At 35.8% G+C, this 21,367-nt stretch overlaps 1 protein-coding gene across 1 annotated transcript in view; it reads right to left on the bottom strand.

Annotated features, from left to right (window-relative positions):
- Nucleotides 1-1,737: 1,737 nt before the first annotated feature.
- LOC102579889 (uncharacterized) overlaps nucleotides 1,738-21,367 on the bottom strand; it is a 29,606-nt gene continuing 9,976 nt past the window's right edge. Inside the window, exons 5-7 of the mRNA XM_006356697.2 lie at nucleotides 14,606-14,692; nucleotides 4,356-4,484; nucleotides 1,738-2,079 (exon numbers count right to left, since the gene is read on the bottom strand). Of these exons, the coding sequence (XP_006356759.1) occupies nucleotides 1,990-2,079; nucleotides 4,356-4,484; nucleotides 14,606-14,692 (306 nt within the window). The 3' untranslated portion in view covers nucleotides 1,738-1,989. The remainder of the gene's footprint in view (nucleotides 2,080-4,355; nucleotides 4,485-14,605; nucleotides 14,693-21,367) is intronic.

The following is a 21,367-nucleotide window of genomic DNA, read 5'->3' as shown; positions in this document are numbered from 1 at the left end:
TATTTAATCCGAAAAAGTTAAAGAACTTAAAAATCAATATTTTTTTATTCTTATCTCTCAATTATATCCTCTCGCTCTTTGTCTTCTATCAAGTAAAGATAAAGAGGAAACTAAGAACATTTGGTTAAGTTTATAAGCTAATCAAATTACTTATAAGCATTTTGCGATTATTACATATTTGATAGTTATTCAAAGTGTTTAAAAGGCAAGTGTTAGAAGTTAGTCATTTCCAACTTGTGATTATTTTAGCTTATAAACAATTTTAGTTTCATCAAGGTACTACTTTATTATTTGATTTATTTCTCAAAATACCTTTTCCAAAATAAAATTATAAGTCATAAGTTAGTCACCACCAATTTATGATTTTCAACTAATAAACATTTTTAGTTTGATCGAAATTTTACTACTCCATTTGATTTTTACCTTCTTAAATTTCTCAAAATATCTTTCCCAAAATAAAAGCGTGAACTTCCACTTTGCCTCACATGCATTGGTACTCCTTTCCTTTACAAATAAATTTTTCAATTTACATTTTTAAGGAAAAATTGGAGAAATCCCACCTTTTAGTTTACTTATTACCATTATCCCTTATAAGTTTTACAAATCTCCAAAATCCCTCATTTTCGCGCATCAGATTAGTGTATCTCGTGCATCAGATTAGTGTATCTCGCGCATCAGATAGTGTATCATGTATAAAATGTCAATCAAATTAGTGTATCTCGCGCATCAGATAGTGTATCATGTATAAAATGTCAATCAAATTAGTGTATCTCGCGCATCAGATAGTGTATCATGTATAAAATGTCAATCAAATTAGTGTATCTCGCGCATCAGATAGTGTATCATGTATAAAATGTCAATCAAATTAGTGTATCTCGCGCATCAGATAGTGTATCATGTATAAAATGTCAATCAAATTAGTGTATCTCGCGCATCAGATAGTGTATCATGTATAAAATGTACATCAGATTAGTGTATCATGTATAAAATGTAATGTATCTTACTTAACGATTAATGTATCTCGCGCATCAGATTAATGTATCAGTGCTTATATTATTGTATTTGTTTTGAGGGATTTCTGTAATTATAAACTTTTAAGGGATAGATTGTAATTTTGCCTTAAAAGTATGTGATTTCTGTAATTTTTTATACCCAATTTAAGAATATTTTAATCATTTTAACAATAACAAAAAAAAAGTTTATGTAATACTCTTTTACCAAACACGGCACCTATTTAATTTCAAATTCATCACTTACATAACTGCTTATTTATAAAAATAAGTTTTAAGACTTAAAATATTTTCTAACTCATAAAACTTTCAATTATTTACAATCAACTAAAACCAAACGATCGCTAATCAATTTACAAACTACAAAAGCAATATCATCATTCTTCATCACTTGCTTTAGTTCAGTGTTTGTAATTGTAGATTCCTCCTTCAATTTTCTTTCTTTTTAAGTTTTTTCTTTCTTTTTGAAGCTAGTTTACAAATTTTAACTCAATATTTTTGGAAGTTAGATTAATTCTTTTGGATGAGGCAATTTTAAATAGTTATAGTCAATTATTGATTATAATCAACATTTTAAAATGAATAAGTTCTATACACATTTTTTATTTTTCCTTACTTCATAATTGCTTAACATTTCTATGTAATTTTAGCATTTAAAATATTTATTTCTACTATGTTGATTTATAAAATATTAGAAGTTAAAAACCCACAAGGCTTATGCCTCACCTTGCCTAGACTCACACACACCCTTGCCTTACATAGTTTAAAGTTATAGGCAAATAGTAGAGCAGAAGCCATTAGAAACTCCCATAACTTAATTGGCAATGACCGGAAACAACTCTTCAAAGTTGTATAGAGGACTGATTATGTTTACGATTTCAGAGTGAAAATGAGAGAAAATAGGAAGAATACACATTTTGTAATCAGAAAGTGCAATGATAAAAGACAGCACTTCCTTATACTCTGTGTCAAGAATTGCTCAAGCTTTCATATCCTGACTTTGGCTTTCCTCCATATATCGTTTTACTTGACTTTGATTAATCTCAAATATGAACCTAACTTCTCTCACCTGCGAAAAACAAAACAAGAAACATCTCTGCTAAATATAATTCCACACTGCTCTTAACCTCATTTGAAAATGAAAAGATAATTATTCACCATGCATAATGCCATTTTCTCAAAACATAGCAAACATGTGAATGTATTTATGGAACACAACTACAGTTACAAAATATTACCATTCGCCACTACATTATCAAATCTGTAGCAAATACACCATTTACACACAACATCCGTATAATACAAATTTGGCACCATTTGAATACTAATTACTCATATAATGAATACAAGAAATTTGACAGTCCAATTTGAAACATGAGTATTTTTAGGGAGTGATTTATTCTATTTACCATATCAGAAAAGATCTCTCCCGTCTTTTACACAATTTAGTTAAGTTGTATTTGTATTTTTGTACGAAAATCATCGAAAATACAATGGATACACCAGATAGCAAACCAAAAATGTAGTTGCAGATTGTAAATATTAAAACTATAGGTTGTAGCTAAGGAATCCTAATTAAGGCCTAATGTTCGTTGTTTCTGAAAATTTCCCTACAAAAATTCTACAATCATAAAATGACATGGGCTTTTTTTCTTGCTCTCTTCCCCCCACCCTTAAAGGTCTAGCAATGGGCTTTTCATGCTTCCCCGTGCGGTGAATCAAAGTCTCAAACATGGTTAGAGGTGGAAGGTTTTTTCCAATAGGCTATCCCTCTAACAACAGGTTTTTATGCAAGCATTGACTGAATATCATAGGCTTTGTTAGGCAATTTCACTGGTATACTTAGGGGTGACAAATGGGTGGATTGGATCGGATTTGGATGAATTGAATATGGTTTGAGTCAAAATGGATTGTCTTATAATCCACCCATATAAAATATGGGTTAATAAGGATTTGATCAAATATGATTTGGACAAAATGGTTCTATAACCCACTTTAATCTCCTAAAATCAAAAGACATCAAGCAAAGTTCAATTGTTAATACCCCCACCCCTAAATTATTATTATTTTTAAAAATATTTTTTCATAGAAAAAAAAAATTTAATGTTCTTTTCTACCCAAAAAAAAAAAGATACTAAAAAATAAAATAAAAATTCACAATATTTATGTAGCTATTTTCACACTATGTATGTAGCTATTCTCACACAATATAATCTTGTTATAAATAATATTTTGCACTACAATATATGCATTATTTTGAGTTGACAAATAATGTGCAAACCAAATATAAATATGGTGTATCAGAATTTGGAATTGCAGAAATTCATTTTGTATAAACCAGAGATATATAAAAGGCACAATCTTATGAACTATCATGTGTATATATACACACACATTAGATTCTGATAAGCTAAATTTTCATACTTGCTGTCTTGTCACTCAAGCGGAGTGGTTCATTGCTGAAAATGTAAGGTCTATACTAACTAATGATTAATCTATTATGGTATGAACTTACAACACTAGTTGCAGTTACAGCTGGACAGGTGCTTTAGCAGATTGTTCAAAATCAGATGATAATTTTAGCCTCCAACCACCCCAACCTGTGTAAGCGCGGACTCTCCAAAGAAGCTGCCGTACCTTGTCAGATCCTCCAAAAATGTACTACTTTTGGAGGATCCGACACACACTCATCGACTTTTTTCGGAAAAATTCAACATAAAACATTCATTGATTGGAAAAATTCTCTTTTCGAACAAAGTAATTTTCACTAAAAATAGCTAAAGCTCAAACAGCTCCAAATGTCTACCCATAAATTCAATATTACAGAGGTCTGACTCATAGTTCTTTGAAACAAGAATAGGATAAGGTTGACAAAACGGTTCCAAAGCTATCATCCCGGTTTCAATAAATAACCACTAGATGATAACCTAGGCTTGATATACGTTGCTTGATTTTTTTTTAAAAAGAAGGATTACTAGGTTTGATATACTTGATCATAAAAGAATGATTACCTAGGCTTGAGTTTAAGTAACTAAGTCATAACCTTTTAGTCCCAAACTGCAAATGAGTCATAAAATGATAAAAATAACAATTAACTAGGTCATGTGACAAGCTAAGTTAAAGAACAAGCTAATGAGATAGGTAACTCATCAATGATGGAAAGAATACAAAATTTACTTGCAAACTGATGCAAGAGGTAGTTGACTTAGAGCCTTCAATTGTCATCAAGATTTCAGGGCTCCGAAGGGAGAAAGGAGGCAACATTTTCAAAAGTACCAAACCAAAATCTGTAAACCTTAACCAGGATATTTGACTAGTTAATCTTGTGTCAAATTAGAAGAATACCTCAATAAAGGAACCAGAAGTGAGGGTTAGACTTTGTTTCGGAAGTACTTCTTTACCATTCACATGAATTGGATATTTTCCAATGTTCTGCAAATGGAATAGTCCATGCATGTCCATCTTTATAGTTGCCTAATCAAGCAATCATGTAAATGTGTCAGTCCATCAACTTATAACTGTTCATCACATTTCAAGGAATACAAGGATGCAAATTATTCTAGGATTTAAAAAAAAAAGGATAACTGCATTTTGGTCCTACAGTTATTGTTAAATTTTCATTTTCGTTCTTGTAATATTTGACTAAACATATTTAACATTTAATTAACTAAAATGGGTGGTCACTCTACAAAGGAATATGCGGCATTTACACCATCACTAGAACTATATTTCCCTCAAATATGGAGTAACAATGAAATTTAGCATAAAATATTGATCATTAAATGATTTTAACACTTGATAATTCATTAAAGTTTCTGAACATTCATATTTAGAGTCAAAAGTGCACTAATCAATTAATTGAATGTTAAATGCACTTAACCCAAAATTACAAGGACAAAAATTAGAATTTGTTGATATATGAGGGACTTAAAAGCATTGATATCAAAGGACCCTAACAGCACACTTAAGCCCTAAAGCGAGGTGCAAAACATGTTGAGTGCTTCATCTTGCTTTTGTGATCGTGATCTTCAGTGTCGTCATCAAGGCTCCAAAAAGTACATGGTGTTACTACTTGCTAACCAAGTCTCACATTCACAAGCAAAATAGTCCCTAATAATACTTATTAAGTTTGGTTTCAAGTAAGGATTTGGTTGTATGACTACAATCTAAAATCATTGTCATTCTTTATTGGATACAATCGTACAAGAAAACAGGTGGTGGACATAAAGCTTCTGTGAACTTGAATAGCTTTTTAATATAATACCATTCGAAAATTTAGGATTTTGTGCATTTGGTATTTAAATATTTTATAAACATAATTTTGTATTTAAATTTTAATACTTGGATTTTTGGACTTCGTAGTATCAATATATGATGGTTTAAGCAGACTTTGAGTTTGGACTCATGTCGTTATTTCCAGTACTCTACTTAATTTCATTTTTTAATTAATTTTTATTTGGACCACGACAATCAGTAAGACAATATTGCCTACAGTCAATACTCAAGGATACCAATTGAGATTTTGCAAGAATGACCTATTACTAGGTCTCAAATTGGCCCTGAAGTAAACCTCCTGTACAATCTGCTTAACAACACCCTCAGATTCCTTTCCTTCCATATGTAGTTTACAGCTGCAGCCAAGAGAATCCTATACACTTCAGCCCTGCTGCTTCTGCGTTTGCACCGTCTCTCGGCCCATTTTAGTTCCTCATTCCAAACCATACACTCTCTAATGATGGCAAGACATTGTAAGAGTTTGGACCATATGCTAGCTGAATAAGATCAAGAGAAAGTGGTGAACAATTTCCAGCTCCCTGGTACATTGTTGACATTGCTGGTTTACACCCATCTTCCAAAATGCTAATCTGTCAAGTGTATTGTGCTTAGTGGAACCAATCTCAATAGAATATCTATTTGGGAGATTCCTGGTTTCTGCATATGACACTCCTCTAGTTTACTTTCTCAAACTGGCCCTGCAGATTCTTGTATATAGTTTTAAAGGCTAAGAGAGGTAAGATATAGGATCTCCTCCCATGAATACCCTGCCTCTTCAACATGCTTCTTGGCCATGAATATTTTCTGGACAACACAGGATGCTTCCTATGGTTCAAGTTGCCATACATCCCTGCCCCTCCCATAAATGGATCCATTTAACCCATAATTTATCCTTCTTCCTGCACATATTCCATAAGAGCTTGAATATAGCAGCTCTATTCCATAGCACAATGTCAATGAGAATAAGGCCTCCAGCAGAAGTGGGTTGACAATGGCATAGTCTTCTCCATGCAACTAGAGCTTTTTGTGAGATCAGCTTTACCAGACCAGAGGAATTACTTGCACATTTGCGCAATGAAAAGAGTGATCTTCTTAGGTAAGAGTAAGATAAGGATCTGTGACCAGTAGTTTTGCATAAAATATTATACTCTTAATGAACTGTGTTTTCCCATAATAGGCTAAGAATTCTGTTATCGAAGATGATATTCTCCCAGTTATCTTTTACAACAATGGTGCACACTGGGTAATAGATTATTTCTTTGTACTCAAGAGAACCCTAAGATATCTAAAGAGTAGCTCTTCTCTTGTGAAGCTTATCATGTTTAGTATTTGCTCTTGCACATCCTGTCTCACCCTTCCAAAATATATATTGAGCTCCATGCTTCTTGACCACTGCACTCCATATGTTCTTTGGTTTACTCTTTGCTCCTAGAGGCATCCTAGGTAGGCAGTAGGTATCCCCCTTTACCCCCTAGGATACCAGTCAGTCTGTTGATATCCAGAACTTCAATCACTAGGTAGACAAAACTTTGACCTCAATAAATGCGTAATCTAGAAACAACTTCAAACCGGATAAATATGACCCTAGGCTTCAATTGCTCTTTCTCTGCACCACAGAACACTAAGGTGTCATCAGCATAATGCAAATGTGAGATAGTTAAACCCAGAGTGTCACTATTATTCATCCGGAACACCTTGATCCTGTTATTTGACTGTGTTGTTTTCAGCATATCACTCAATCCTCCCATTGATAGTATATAGAGGAAGGGGGAGAGGGGATCCCCCTGCCATAATCCTCTTTCAGAATGGAAGAAACCAGAGAGGGTACCATTGATTAATACTGAAAATTTAACTGTAGTCACACAATATTTTAACTAGTTTATCCACCTATTTCCTTAACCCATCCTCTCAAGTATGTTCCACAGAATGTCCCATTTCAGGTGATTATAGGCCTTTTCTATGTCCATCTTGCATAGAATCCCAGGGACTTTAGTTAAGTGCCGAGGCCACCTCAAGGGCTGGTTGTATAGGAGAGAGAACTATCTCAGTATTCGTGTCTGAGAGTAATTTTACCACTCTTCTGTAGAATATATATCTACACTATTTTATTGTCAGTACTTTTCTTTAGGAATGTGGTAGATATCCTTACGAAGTTTCCAAGTTCTTATTCCAAATTTTCAAGTGTTTAATATTACAACTTTGCCTAATATTTGGGATTTTGAATTGAACTATTCCATTTAGTTTCTACTAGGAGACTTCCAATTTTTTTTATTTTTTTTTGAGATTGGTAACTGTTTCTATTTCTTTAAATCAGTACATGGGTTGTACTGAAACCATATTTACATAATGAACTCTAAAGGCACTGTCCTATCCCTATAATGAGTCTAAAACATCATTGATAGAGACAGTGTCATTAGAGTAGATCTGATTACACCAAAAACACAAAGTTAGAATACACCTCAATTTTACTTGCTGCATGTTGCTCTCCCTATTCTCAAAAACTCTAAGATTTCTCTCTTTCCAGACAGTCCACCAAATAGTAGCAGGAATGATTCTCCAGTTGCTTCTGTTCTTTGCTTGTAATCCTGCTTCTTCCCAACTGTATAAGGCCTCTGCAATTCTACCAGGCATGACCCATGAGATGTTTTTGCGCCTTAGGAATAGACTCCACAATTGGCCAGTGACCTTGCACTGGATGAACAAGTGATTGACTGTTTCTGCAGTTTCCCCACAAAAAAACATCTTGAACACAGTGTAATCCCCCTCTTCATCAAATTCTCCTGTGTCAACACCACTTCCTTAGCCAGTAACCACACAAAACAGGCCACTTTGTGTGGGATCTTGGCCTTCCAAATGTGTTTCCAGGGCCATTTGGATGCCTGCATAATTGGGTGGTTCAACTTCCTATATGCTGCACTTACTTTAAAAGTCCCAGTACTGTTCCCCAACCACTGCAATCTGTCTTTCCCTGTCTCCAAAGCCACTAAATTGTTCAATGACGCTGAAGAATTCTGTAACTCTTGGAATTTCCCAATCATTGAGGTGCCTTCTAAATATAATATTCCACCCATGAGGTGTCCATAGTTCAGCTATTGTATTTTGTTGCTGAAGAACCAGAGTATGTATGTCCGGGAAAAGTGTCTCCAGATTTCCTACACGCTTACCGCTCTTTAAAAAAGCTCTGGCTTTATCACAAGTCCATATTCAAGAAGGGCAAACATGGGTAATTCATGCATAGTTTTCTTGTGCTCTTCATTAGTAATAATAGTCTTAGCCAACGAAATTGAAAACGATGTAATACATGTTTATACATCCGAAAAATCTGTTGGACCATAATTTGCGCGCACAATTTATTTTCTTGAATATGTTTTACTTGGATATGCTTTACTTGAGCCAAGGATCTATCGCAAACACTATCTCTACCTTCACAAGGTACAAGTAAGGTTGAGTACACACCATCCTTCCCAGACCCTACTTGTGGATTTCACTGGGTATGTTGTTTTTGTGGTGGTAGTTTAGTTTCTCTTCCGAGCAAGAACTATGGTAATTAAGTCACTTCTATTTAGGAAACAAATTAAATCACTTATGCTTAATTGATTTCTAAGAGTCACAGTGTAAGGATTGATCATTTACTGTAGAATCTAAAGATGAAGCCACGTAAGAGCAGTACAATCATAAAATCACCCGTTTAGAAGAGGATAGTTTTCATTACTTTGTAATTACATAATCGGCCTTATTCAAATTTCTTTTTTTTTAATAGTGGTTAAAATGATTGGATTCAAATTCCGGGGTGGTCATTCATAATGGCTAGCAGATCTCTAGGACTCGTCATTTGTAGGACTCTTTTAATTTAGTTTTTTTTCATATTAGTTTTGTACTTATCAACTTTCTTATCTTTAGGATTGTAGTTATGCAGGTTTTTCTATTACCTAGATTTTTTTGCTATTTGATTTTCAGTCTTGCATGAAAACCACTGGCTATATAAGGGCCAATACAGTAATCAATAAACATCAGTTCATCTACTACCAGTTCTTTTCTTCTCTTTATGGTAATCAGAGCTCTATTGCTTTACTAAGGTCGATCTTTTTTTTCTCCCAGCTCACCCACCTCAAGCCTAAATTACCCCCAATACGAGTGTAGTCAATGCCGACAACATCTCCAGTACAAAAAAATTGCCCAGTTCAATCCGGTTATTCAACTCCCCATCAAACTTGCAAGTAGCCATAACTTTTCGTTGTGGAAGGCTCAGGTGTCCATGCTTATGCGTGGACACAACCTCTTTGGTCATCTTGATGGATCGATCCCAACCTCATCTTGGCATCTATCCATCCATGCTGAAGTTTAAAAACTATCTCTGAAAACAACCTAGCAGTAACTATTTACATCAAGTTCGGTCTCTTTGTGATGAACTTTCCACTGCTGTCTCCCCGTCTACAATAAAGAATTGATTGTCAAGATTCTCACTAGCCTTGGCTCTGAATTTCGAGAAATTTCATCCGCAACCTGCACTTGAGATTTAGCAATCCCCTATGAAGAACTATATGAAAAGCTCCTTGATCATGTCCTTCAGCATAATGAAGTCAAAAAGACACCTTTTATTACATCCTTATCAAAAAAAGGCACCTTTTATTACATTGCTAAAGGGATTACTTCCACTTCTCCACGTCAGGGCTCCACCAATACTCAAAACACTAATCGATGATCAAATGCGCAGCATCAACAAAATTGTAATTTGTCTTGGCGTAACATTCAGCAACCTCTGCGCAACAATCAACAACAACAGTCTCCCAACAACAAACTCTACTGCCAACTCTGTGATGGTAGAGGTGATATTGCTCCTGTCTAGTGGACACGCTCTAACAATCATCTTCAAGCGCGTGCTGATTATATTGCACCCCTCCAAAATCAACAGTCAACTCTATGGATCTTTGACAGTGGTGCCACCCACCATATTGCCTTAGACACAGAGTCTGACCACTATGTAAGACTACCATGGCTCCGAGGAGATCGTCATGGGTAATGGTAATACCATTGCAATCTATCATACTGGTAATGTAAACTTTAATGCATATAATCACCAATTCCAGCTTCAACATATCCTTTGCTCACCAGCAATTAAAAATAATCTCATAATTATCTCTAAGTTTTGTCAAGATAATAACTCCTCTGTGGAATTTTTTCCTTTCTCTTATCTTGTGAACTGATTATGGGGGCGCCATTGGCTCACAGATAGAGTAAATATGGGATGTATGAGTGGCCACCAGGGGATGTTGATGGTTCGCCGAAATCCAATGTCACTGTTTCATACCACCTGTGGCATCAACGATTAGACCACCCTAATCGTCAAGTTCTAAATAAGTTTTTGCATGATTTTTCCATTCCAGTAGTTGGTTCCAAAACTAATATTGTTTGTCATTCATGTTATTGTAATAAAAGCCACAGGATGCCTTTTTCAGAAAGTTCTTTACACAAGCCTATCCATTAAATTTACATTAAAGTGATTTGTGGGGGTTGTCTCTAGTTTACCGATTCACAAAAAACGATACTATGTTTTACTTGTTGATCAATTTCCAATATATATGTGGTTCATACTAAAAGCTAAAACAAAAGTTCTCGAAATGTTTCAAACTTTACATCGCATGCTTGAAAGACATTTTAACACAAAAATTTTATCCTTTTACACTGATGGTGGTGGTGAGTTTCAAAAATAAATTCCTATCTAAAAACACATGGAATTGAACACTTAGTGTACCCCCATACACACCACAAAGGGTAGCCTTAGTTGAACGCCGACATCAGCATGTCATCGAGACAACCAGCACCTTATTACACCAAACATCCTTACCTTCAAAGTTTTGGAGTTATGCTTGTCATCAAGCTGTTTTATTTGATCAATAGGATAACTACACCCAATCTACTAAATAAATCGCCTTTCGAAATCCTATTTTAGGTTGTGCCTAATTATAATTCCACCAAAGTTTCCAGATGCTTATGCTACCTGTGGCTCAAACCGTATTTCAGTAATAAATTGGAGCCTCAATCCACACCATGCATTTATTTAGGATTTTCTAACAAATATTACAGGCATTAGCATTTTCATCCTGTTAACTCCAAATTATATTTATACAGGGATGTAATCTTTTTGGAAGACAATTTTCCTTTTCAAAATATTTTTTCCAGGTTTAATAATAAAGTTAATGTTTATTGGGCCAATATTTTTGTTGAACCACAATCCAAGGAGGACACTAAATCAATTTCACCTTCCTCATGTCAACTCCCTCCACCAGTGACTACGTTGCCAACGGTCCCTCAACGTCTACAATCTGTCTCCTCCTCCGCTCCAGATAGCGTCTCTCCACAATTAGGTAACATTTCTTCCCCCGTTTCAACTTCCACTTCTTCACCCTCTACACCAGCTCCACAAAAACAGCGAATTGATTCTTCTTCACCACCTCAAACTTTTCCCTCGTGACCACTTATCACATATCATAGACAAGAAAGATCATCCATTCCTAGCCAAACCCCAAGTCCTCCTCAATATAATCCATCTGCTTCGGCACAAATGGCTTCCTTCCTGCCTCAACCAACATCATTCCTATTCAACCTGACCCACCAACCCAACCCCGGCCAAACCAGCCAGCAAAGTCCACCCAATGACTACCCGATCACAGACTCATAGCCTTAAACCTAGTCAGTTTCTCACAACCACTACACTGTCTCCAAAAATCCCCACAACTCATGAGCAAGCCAAGCTAATTTCCCAATGGAATTTAGCAATGCAAGCTGAATTTGATGCTCTTGTTTGCAACCATACTTGGGATTTGGTTCCATGTGACTCTTCCAAGAACATGGCGGATTGTAAGTGGTTACTCCAAGTTACATAAACCTGATTGTTCTGTTGATAGGTACAAGGCTTGTTTGGTTGCCAAGGGATTTACTCAACACCCCGGACTTGATTATCATTCCACTTTCAGCCCAGTAGTAAAGCATGCTACTGTCCATCTTGTCCTGACTATCGCCACTCAACTTGACTGGCATGATCATAAGTTGGATGTTAATAATGTCTTCTTGCAGGGTTGTCTTACTGAAGAAGTATACATGCGACAGCCACCTAAGATTTGAAAACTATGGGAATCCTACTCATGTATGTCATCTTCAGAAGGCAATTTATGGTCTCAAAGAGGCGCCTCGTGCTTGGTTCACTGAACTCAAAAATTATCTCCTTACTTTGGGTTTTGATAAGTCACATTCTGATTCCTCACTTTTCATTATGCATAAATGTGGGTTGACTGTGTATATTTTAGTTGATGTGGACGCTATCTCAGTGGCTAGTAATCACCAGCGAAGTGTTCATAATATCATTGAGGTTCTTTCTCAACGTTTCTCCTTGAAGGACCTAGGGCCTCTTCATTACTTTTTGGTATAGAAGTGATTCATTCTTCTGCTGGTCTTCTGCTCTCTCAAGAGAAGTACACTATGGATCTCCTACATGAGTTAGTGATGGATAACTGAGAAGGTGTTTCCACACCTATGACATCTGCAATTGTTTTTGATCCCTCGTCTGATGATCATCTAGTTGATGGTTCCTTATATCAACACATTATTGGTAACCTTCATTACCTTTCTTTCACTCATCCGGACATAGCTTTTGGTGTCAGTAAGTTGTCACAAGCTATACATCAGCCGTTTATGTCTCACTGGGTTTCTTTTAAATGACTTCTTTGCGATCTCCATTCCACTACCTCCTTTGGTGTACTCATTGCCAAGGAGACTGATCGTAGATTGTTGGCGTACTAAGACTCAGACTGGGCAGGGGATCCTCAAGATCGCACTTCCACCACTGGTTGTGTTATCTATCTTGGTCGTTCTCCTATTTCATGGTCTTCAAAGAAGCAGCGTTCAGTTTCTCGTTCTTCTACAGAAGCAGAATATCGGGCAGTTTCTGCTACTATTTCTTAAACTACCTGGCTCACCCATCTTCTTCGGGAGCTTCAGTTTCCTCTCATTGTTGTTCCTAAAGTTCTCTACGACAATATTAGCACCACTTATATTTGTGCCAATCCTGTTTTGCATAGCCGCATGAAGCATGTGGCCATCAACTTCCATTTTGTGCATGAGCAGGTTGGGCACAAACAGCTTGAAGTTGCCCATTTACATGCTGTTGATCAAGTTGCAGATCTTCTCACAAAGCCTCTTCAGCGTGCTCTTTTCAGTAACCATTTCTCCAAGTTGCGCGTAGTAGACCTCGACGCCAACTTGCGGGGGCATAATAACGGCTAGCAGATCTGTAGGGCTCTTGTCATTTGTAGGACTCTTTTAGTTCAGTTTATTTATATTAATTTTGCACTTATCAGTTTTCTTATCTTTAGGATTGTAGTTACGTAGGTTTTTCTGTTACCTAGATTTTCTCTAAGGTGTTATTTTATTTTCAGCCTTGTATGTAATACACTGGCTATATAAGTACCAATACAGTAATCAATAAACATCGGTTCATCTGCCACCAAATTTTTTCTTCTCTTTAGTCATATAGTATTGTTTCCAGTGTTATCAAAAGCGAAAAGCGCAAGAAAGCTCGAAGGTCCGTGGGGGCTTAAAGCGCAAATAAAGCGTGGGCTTTAATGAAAAAAAGCGCAAAGGGAGAAAAGAATACAAATATATATGTTTATCCAAGACTAATAATTATAAATATGAATAACAAATATATGACCAAAGAAATTGAAAAAATATTATGATAAAGTGAAATCTCAAAAAAATTATTTAGTGTCACTTCTTCATAAGAGGCTCATTGGCAAGGAAATGTTTGCCTTAGAACCTTGATGACAACACTGAAGCGCACATAAAGCAAGGCGAAGCGCTCAACACGTTTTGAGCCTCGCTTCAGGGCTTAAGCGCGCCTTTGATAATACTGATTGTTTCTGGGACTTTTCATTAGAAAACCTTAGGATATTGAAGAAGACCGACTGTTCATATACTTAATTTTAATTTCTGTCTTACAAACTGCAGCACGTACGAAATGACTAGTACGGATAAATGAAAAAGAAAAACTATACTGCAATCAGCATTGAGACATTTTACTTACACATATAAGTTTGTTGAAGAAAAGTTTCATAACAGAAGATAATGATCAAACCAGGAAATATGGAGCAAATGTTTCAAGAAACATAAAATTAATCACATAATCACAATCATGGTCAATTGTTTGATCAACTATTTCTTTATCTGCTAGAAAAAATAAATTAAACTAACTCAAAAATATGAGATCAGTTGAATAATTAAAAGGGACTATTGATTTATACAGCTGGAGTTCAAGCAGAACATACCTGTCTCCTAGAAATTTTATTATCACGACCTTCTCTGCCCAAGTCGATGTCAACTTTTACATCTACAGATTCTCTTCCCAGCAGCACCTGAACCCATAAATCCAAGTTTGAATTTCTGTAGAACCTTTGAATAAAGGAACACAACAGAAACGAATTTGGAACTTAAATAGGATGCTAGACAGTAACAGCTGATTTAACACTTTTGGCTACATCATAAATACTCTAAATCTTTGAGACTCACTAATTCAGTATCTCTAGCTTTCCCTTCAACTTTTGACCTAGCAGTAACAATTGCAACATTAAGGGTAGATCATACTTTGAGTATGGACATCTTGCAACAGAAAATATAGCTCAGCATTTCGTCTCATAGGTTCGGTTTCCATATACTCCAAAGACAAGATGTGACAACCCTATTTAACTCTCTCCAAGTGAATGAGCTAGGAGTGATTATCAAGCAGAGAGAAGATGAAGTCTACTTGGCAAAATGAACATACCTGCATTTAGGAAAATCATTCAGAAGCCACACATTATGTAGCTCTCTAAAGTTTTTTATGATTAGGATAATTTCCCACCACACCTTCACCATTTCAGTCAGGCATTTCCCCCAACCTCTTCTTTCTCCCATTTTGTTGTTTTTAATTTGGGGGGATGAGGGGTCAGGGGAGGGACTTGGGAGGAAAAGTTTATCTAGCAGCTAATCCTAAAAAGGCCTTAAGGTCAAACATCTTTAAAAATGGAACTCAAGAAAAACATCAAATGAAGTGAACAATCTACATGCACATCTAGATAAATTTAGCTATTTCTTTATTCATATAAAATACAAAAAACAATTATGAACAGAGAAATTGAAAAGAACATAAAATTGAGTGTGCATAACAAGAGTATATCAATCAAGTACAGAGATTCTCAAAATTACATTTCAACTACAAAAGATGTAGTTTATCTTTTGTAATTGAATCGTAATTTTGAGAGTCTCCAAACTTGATTCAAAAACCTACAAAAGATGCAGTTTAAGTTTCTAATTTAATCCAGTGACTAAATTTTTTCTTTTCCTCGTAAGTCAAGTAACTAAGTTTCCTATACTCTATCCTGATTCCTATTCCTAAACACTATAGCATCCATAGAAACTCCCTTCTTCTAAATAGCTTGATGGCTTTTATGGGTATCTCTAGAATTATAGCCCAAAACTCCTCTTCCTATGACTTTCCAGAATCAACATCTTCTTCTATATAATTCTGAGAACTTGTAGTGGAATTTGGATTGGTCCTCCTTCTTGCCTTGAGCTTAAGCTTGAAGCGGTTTGATTCAAATACATATCAATGTGACAGTTACGTATATTACGTAATCTCGTCCTTTTCATGATAGAGCTCACGAGTCTCACAAATTGACCTAATTTAAGTAAAAGGTGGCGCTTCATTTTTTTGTCAAGGTGTGCATCTAGCCTGGGAAGCGCCTAGCCAGCTTTAAGCCTCAATTCAAAACTTAAGCGAGACTTTGACAACACTACTAGGATTCAAAAAATGAGAATTATCCAGACAAATTATCTATTCTAGTCTACAACCTAAAAAAGAGATTTGAATTTTTTCCATAGTAAATATCCTGTCATCTTCAAGTGTATCCAAATAAATAACACAGGGATCCCTATACCATTTGCACTCCAATATGGATAGGAGTAAGCATCACTCAAACCTAGTTTACATCTCTCTCCAGGACATGTACTTGTATGCACATGTATATTTTTAAATGTATACATATACACATAAATACATCCATACATACACATAATATATTATGATTGCTTCGTGGGAAGGCCATGAAGGCAGACGCTTCAGCAACTTTAGTACTTAATTAAGGCCTCAGCCTTTCTCCCGGTGGTTCTTCTCCGACCCACTGGCAGACCTTCTTCTATCATGTATGACTTGAACTTGTCTCGACTCTATTCATTTGACAAATGGGGCTTGTTTAGATGGTTTGGTGGCTCAGCTTTCAATTGAGAAATAAGGGAAAGGAGGGAAAGCTAATCAAGCTAGTGAAGGGCTTGGGATTTGCCTTGCCCTAGTACACCAACCAAAAAGAAAGATTTAGTATTTTAATCTTTCCGCTAAACTAGAACTAGAGTCAATGGGATTGATAAGAATGTCCTTATTTCATCTTATAAATGAATTATGGCAATCCATGTCCTGCATATATATATATATATGTGTGTGTGTGTGCGCGCGCGCGCGCACTCTCTTAGATGTCAAATCTAAACAACGGGACGTCCAACCAAGACCCATATGACGATCAGTAGACATTCCACTTTCGCCACATATTCCATATACCGTGGTAAAATATCACATTCATGGAATAGAATTCACTTTCCAGATCCCTAACTAAATTCTTTAGGGGTCATTTGGTAAAGTGTATAAGAATAATGCTAAATAGAGTGTATTAGTAATACTATGCATTGCTAATGCATGTATTAGTTATGCTTGCATTAGTTATACATAGATTTTTTATGCGTTGTTTGGTTTGATGTATTAAAAAGTAGCATGCATTGCATAAAAAAATTAATTTACAAAGATGCCCTCCACTATTATGATAGAAAAGATGTAAAAAAGGTTTTGAGGGGAAATTGAGTCTTTAATTAAGTTAATGCATGCATTAAAACCATTGCATTGCTAATACCTAGAAATCCATTGTATTAGCAATACACAGCTTAATACACAATAGAGTGTATAACTAATGCTTGCATTAGTTATACATAGGTTGGAAAAGAGTACCAAACAAGGTACTAGTAATACACAAGGCTAATGCATGCATTATTTTTCCTAATACACTCTACCAAACGACCCCTAAATGTAGAACAACATTTTAATGCATGAAGATTCAACATGCTTGACAGTGTTTTGTGAGAAATAAAAACACTAGAAATATCATTAAGATGTGTATGTACATTATTACATGGAGCCTTATTTATAGTTAGATTCTACCTAACACATAAGAATCGTTATCCATTTGGGACACTATATACGTTAATATTTTAATACTCCCCTCAAGCTGGTGCATATAAGCTATATGTACCGAGCTTGTTGCATATGTAACTAATACGAGTGCTAGTGAGGACTTGGTGAAAATATCAACAAACTGATCATTTGACTTCACAAATTTGTAACAATATCTTCTGAAAGTATCTTTTCACTAATAAAGTGACGGCAATCTCAATGTGCTTAGTCTTCTCATTAAATATCGGATTTGATGCAATATTGCTTGATTATCATACATAAGTTTCATCCAATTAATTTCTCCAAATTTCCTTTCTCCAAGCAAGTGGTTGATCCAAACTTAGCGCACAGGTTGTTACAACCATGGTGATATTCTACTTTTGCTCTACATAAATCAACCACATTTTGTTTCTTGCTTTTCCAGAACACCAAATTACCTCCTACTAAAACACCATATTAAGATGTAGACCGTTTATCAAAATATGATCCTTCCAATCAGCATATGTATATCCAATTATCTGCTCATAACATCTGATCCTCGAGGAATAGTTTTTTGCCTGGAGCTGACTTTATATATCGTAGAATGCAAACAATTGTATCCTAATGACTAGCATAGGAAGAATATATAAACTAACTTATGACACTCATAATAAAAGATATGTCAGGTCTAGAAATTGAGGCGATTGTGGTGAGTGAATGTCATGTAAAGGTGTGCACTCCAATCTCACGATTATGCCACATGCATGATTGAACCTCATCGGCAAAGGGCATACCCAAATTTGCATAAAATTTTGCACTAAACCCTGTTCAATTTTTCATAAAACCAAACATCTTTTCTCCCAAATTGAAACTTACCTTTATTCATTTACTTTGTTGCATCGAGAATAAGTGATAAAAGTTAAAGAAAGATATCTTTAACGAAGGACAGTAATGTTGCGACTTTATCCGAGAACGTCAGTTTTGATGGTTTGCTGTGAATCGGAAAAAGATCATTCTGATTGTGATCTCAAATTGTTGAGATGAAGAAAGAGAGAACTAAGGATATAATGCTTATGCTCAGTTACGGGAAATGGGTGGAACGTCACTGTTATGGTCCTCTATTATGGATCTAGTTAAGGTATGTTGCAAGATAAAATCAAAAGTTTTCTTCCTACGACCTATGGTGCTAGTTCGTTAAGAGAGAACCTACAATCTCTTGAGTTAAAGCAGTGTTATCAAAGGTGCGCTTTAAGCGTGCTTAAGCCTTGAAGCAAGGCTCAAAACATGTTGAGCGCTTCGCCTCGCTTTATGTGGGCTTCAGTGTCGTCATCAAGGTTCTAAGACAAATTTTTCCTTGCCAATGAGCCTCTTATGAAGAAGTGAGACTAAGCAATTGATATTTCACTTAATCATATTTTTTTTCAATTTCTTTGGTCATATATTTGTCATTCATGTTTATAATTATTAGTCTTGGACTAAACATATACATTTGTACTTTTTTCTCCCTTTGCGCCTTTTTTCATTAAAGCCCACGTTTTATTTGCACTTTGCGCTTAAAGCCCCCACAGACCTTAGAGTTTTTTGCGCCTTTCGCCTTTGATAATAGAGTTAAAGTACTCAAAAACTGAAATGACTTTTCTTCTTATATTTCCCGAGACAAAAGATAGTTTAGATACAACACTTATAAGATAACTACCCCTAAAAACTAGGACATGACTTCCTAACATTACTGGAACGAAAAACTACACTATTACATGAAAATAACTACTACTAAAAAGAAATAACTACTGCTGTAACTATTGGATGACTAAGGAGTGATAACATTACTCTCCCCCTTCAAATCGTGCTTGTCCTCAAGCGCTAAGTGCGGAAAGTATTAGTGTTTCCCTCCTTTCCAGAAAACTCTTCCTCATCGTCTAAAAAGTCAATCTAGAATAATTTCTTGCATTGATGACCTCAAGTGAATGGTTTATCACAATTGAAACAAAGTCCCTTAAGTCGCCTTTCCTCTATTTTAGATCTGGTCAGTTTCTTCACAAATTTGGCATGTTGTTGAAGTGAGAAATTTGTTGTCTTGGATTTGCAAGCATCAAACAATTGCGAAGAAACGAGTTGTTCCTTGCGTTCATAAAGCCAGGATAAATTCATCGTCATAGCCAAATCTGGAGGATTATGCAACTAAACCTCAATTGTTATATAAGACCGCTGATATAAAGTTCATTTTTTTGCGACTGAGTGAGTGTACCAACCCATGAAATTAGCTGCTCAAGCTTTTCTTGGTACTCTACCACAGACCCGATCAGGCATAACTTAGCCAATTCTCCCAATTTTTGACTTCTGATTGGTGGCCCAAAGCTAAGGTTACATTGACGTTTGATTTCATCCCAAGATGGTTGAGGCATATCTATCTCTAGTTGAAGAAACCAAAGTTGTGCATTGCCTTCTAAATGAAAAGAAGCAAGTTCAACCTTTTCTTCTTCTAGAGTTTGTTGGTGTCAAAAAAAGTGTTCACATCTAATCAACCATCCCAAAGGGTCGTCTTGGCCATTAAATCGTGGGAAATCTAACTTTGTATGCCGAGGAATGATGAAACTTCTTCTACTTCTGATCCTGACCCTCCCGCCGCTTTATTGTTCCCTTCCAACCGCGATTCTGATTTGTGTCTTCATTTAAATCAGTATCGACCTTAGAATTCCTAAATCCTTTGCAAGTGCATCCAAACAAGCATTTATAACTTAAATTGGCTGCACGTTCTTCTTGGAACAAGTTCACCAATTGTGCTAGTTAATGTTGAATTTGGTCTCCCATAGCTCCCGGTTCTGATACCAAGTTGTTACTATCCCTTGTTATGGATCTAGTTATGGGATGTTGTAAGACAAAATCAGAGTTAATGTTGAGTGAATTAGGAGTCTGGAAAGAGGTTTTCTTTTTTCTACCTATGGTGCTGGTTCGTTAAGATAGAACCTGCAGTCTCTTGAGTTAAAGTACTCAAAAACTGAAATGACTTTTTTGCTTATATTTCTTGAGATAAAAGATAGTTTAAATACAACACTTACAAGATAATTACCCCTAGAAACTAGGACATGACTTCCTAACATTACTAGAATGAAAAACTCCACTATTACAAGAAAATAACTACTACTAAAAAGAAATAACTATTATTGTAACTATTGGATGACTAAGGAGTGATAACAGTCACACAGTACACAAGAAAGTAGGTAAAACTAAACTAGTTTGCTTTTTTTAATGGCTACTGTTAGAATAGAATAGGAAAACACAATCCTACACAAACTAGGAATAGTTTATAGTCTCCTATTTGGTAAGGAATTGTATTATATAGTGTCTATAAATAGGGTTCTCTATGTAATTATTAAAACAACAATTCAATAATATATTCCTTCCTTATATTTCTCACATGGTATCAGAGCATTGGTGAAAAAAATAAAAAAAATAAAGTCAAAATCCGGTGACTGTCAACGGCTGGTTTACATTGTTGTCTCGTTTTACAAGTGTAGTGCGACAACCCACACCACCATGAGGTGCGGAACACTCAGGCGAGCAAACCCCAGTGAGCTCCTCTGAGTTTCACCGAGTCACGCGCCCTCACGCGCCTCCAGGAGTTCCAGGGTCGCGTCACCACGCGCATCACGCGCCGGCGCGTGTGACACTTTCCGGCCAGTTTTTTCGATCAATTTTTTTTCATTGAGGTCGCCTCTCCATTCCGAGGCAGACTGTATATTTATTTTCTTATTCCGACCAGTTTCGGGCAGTCAGACCTAATTTCCGGCGACTGCACCTT

Source organism: Solanum tuberosum, unplaced genomic scaffold (genome assembly GCF_000226075.1).
Source record: "Solanum tuberosum cultivar DM 1-3 516 R44 unplaced genomic scaffold, SolTub_3.0 scf00224, whole genome shotgun sequence".
In the NCBI taxonomy this organism is placed as follows: Eukaryota; Viridiplantae; Streptophyta; class Magnoliopsida; order Solanales; family Solanaceae; genus Solanum; species Solanum tuberosum.
Note: the sequence above shows the minus strand (reverse complement) of the source record. Positions and strands in the feature narration are given on the sequence as shown.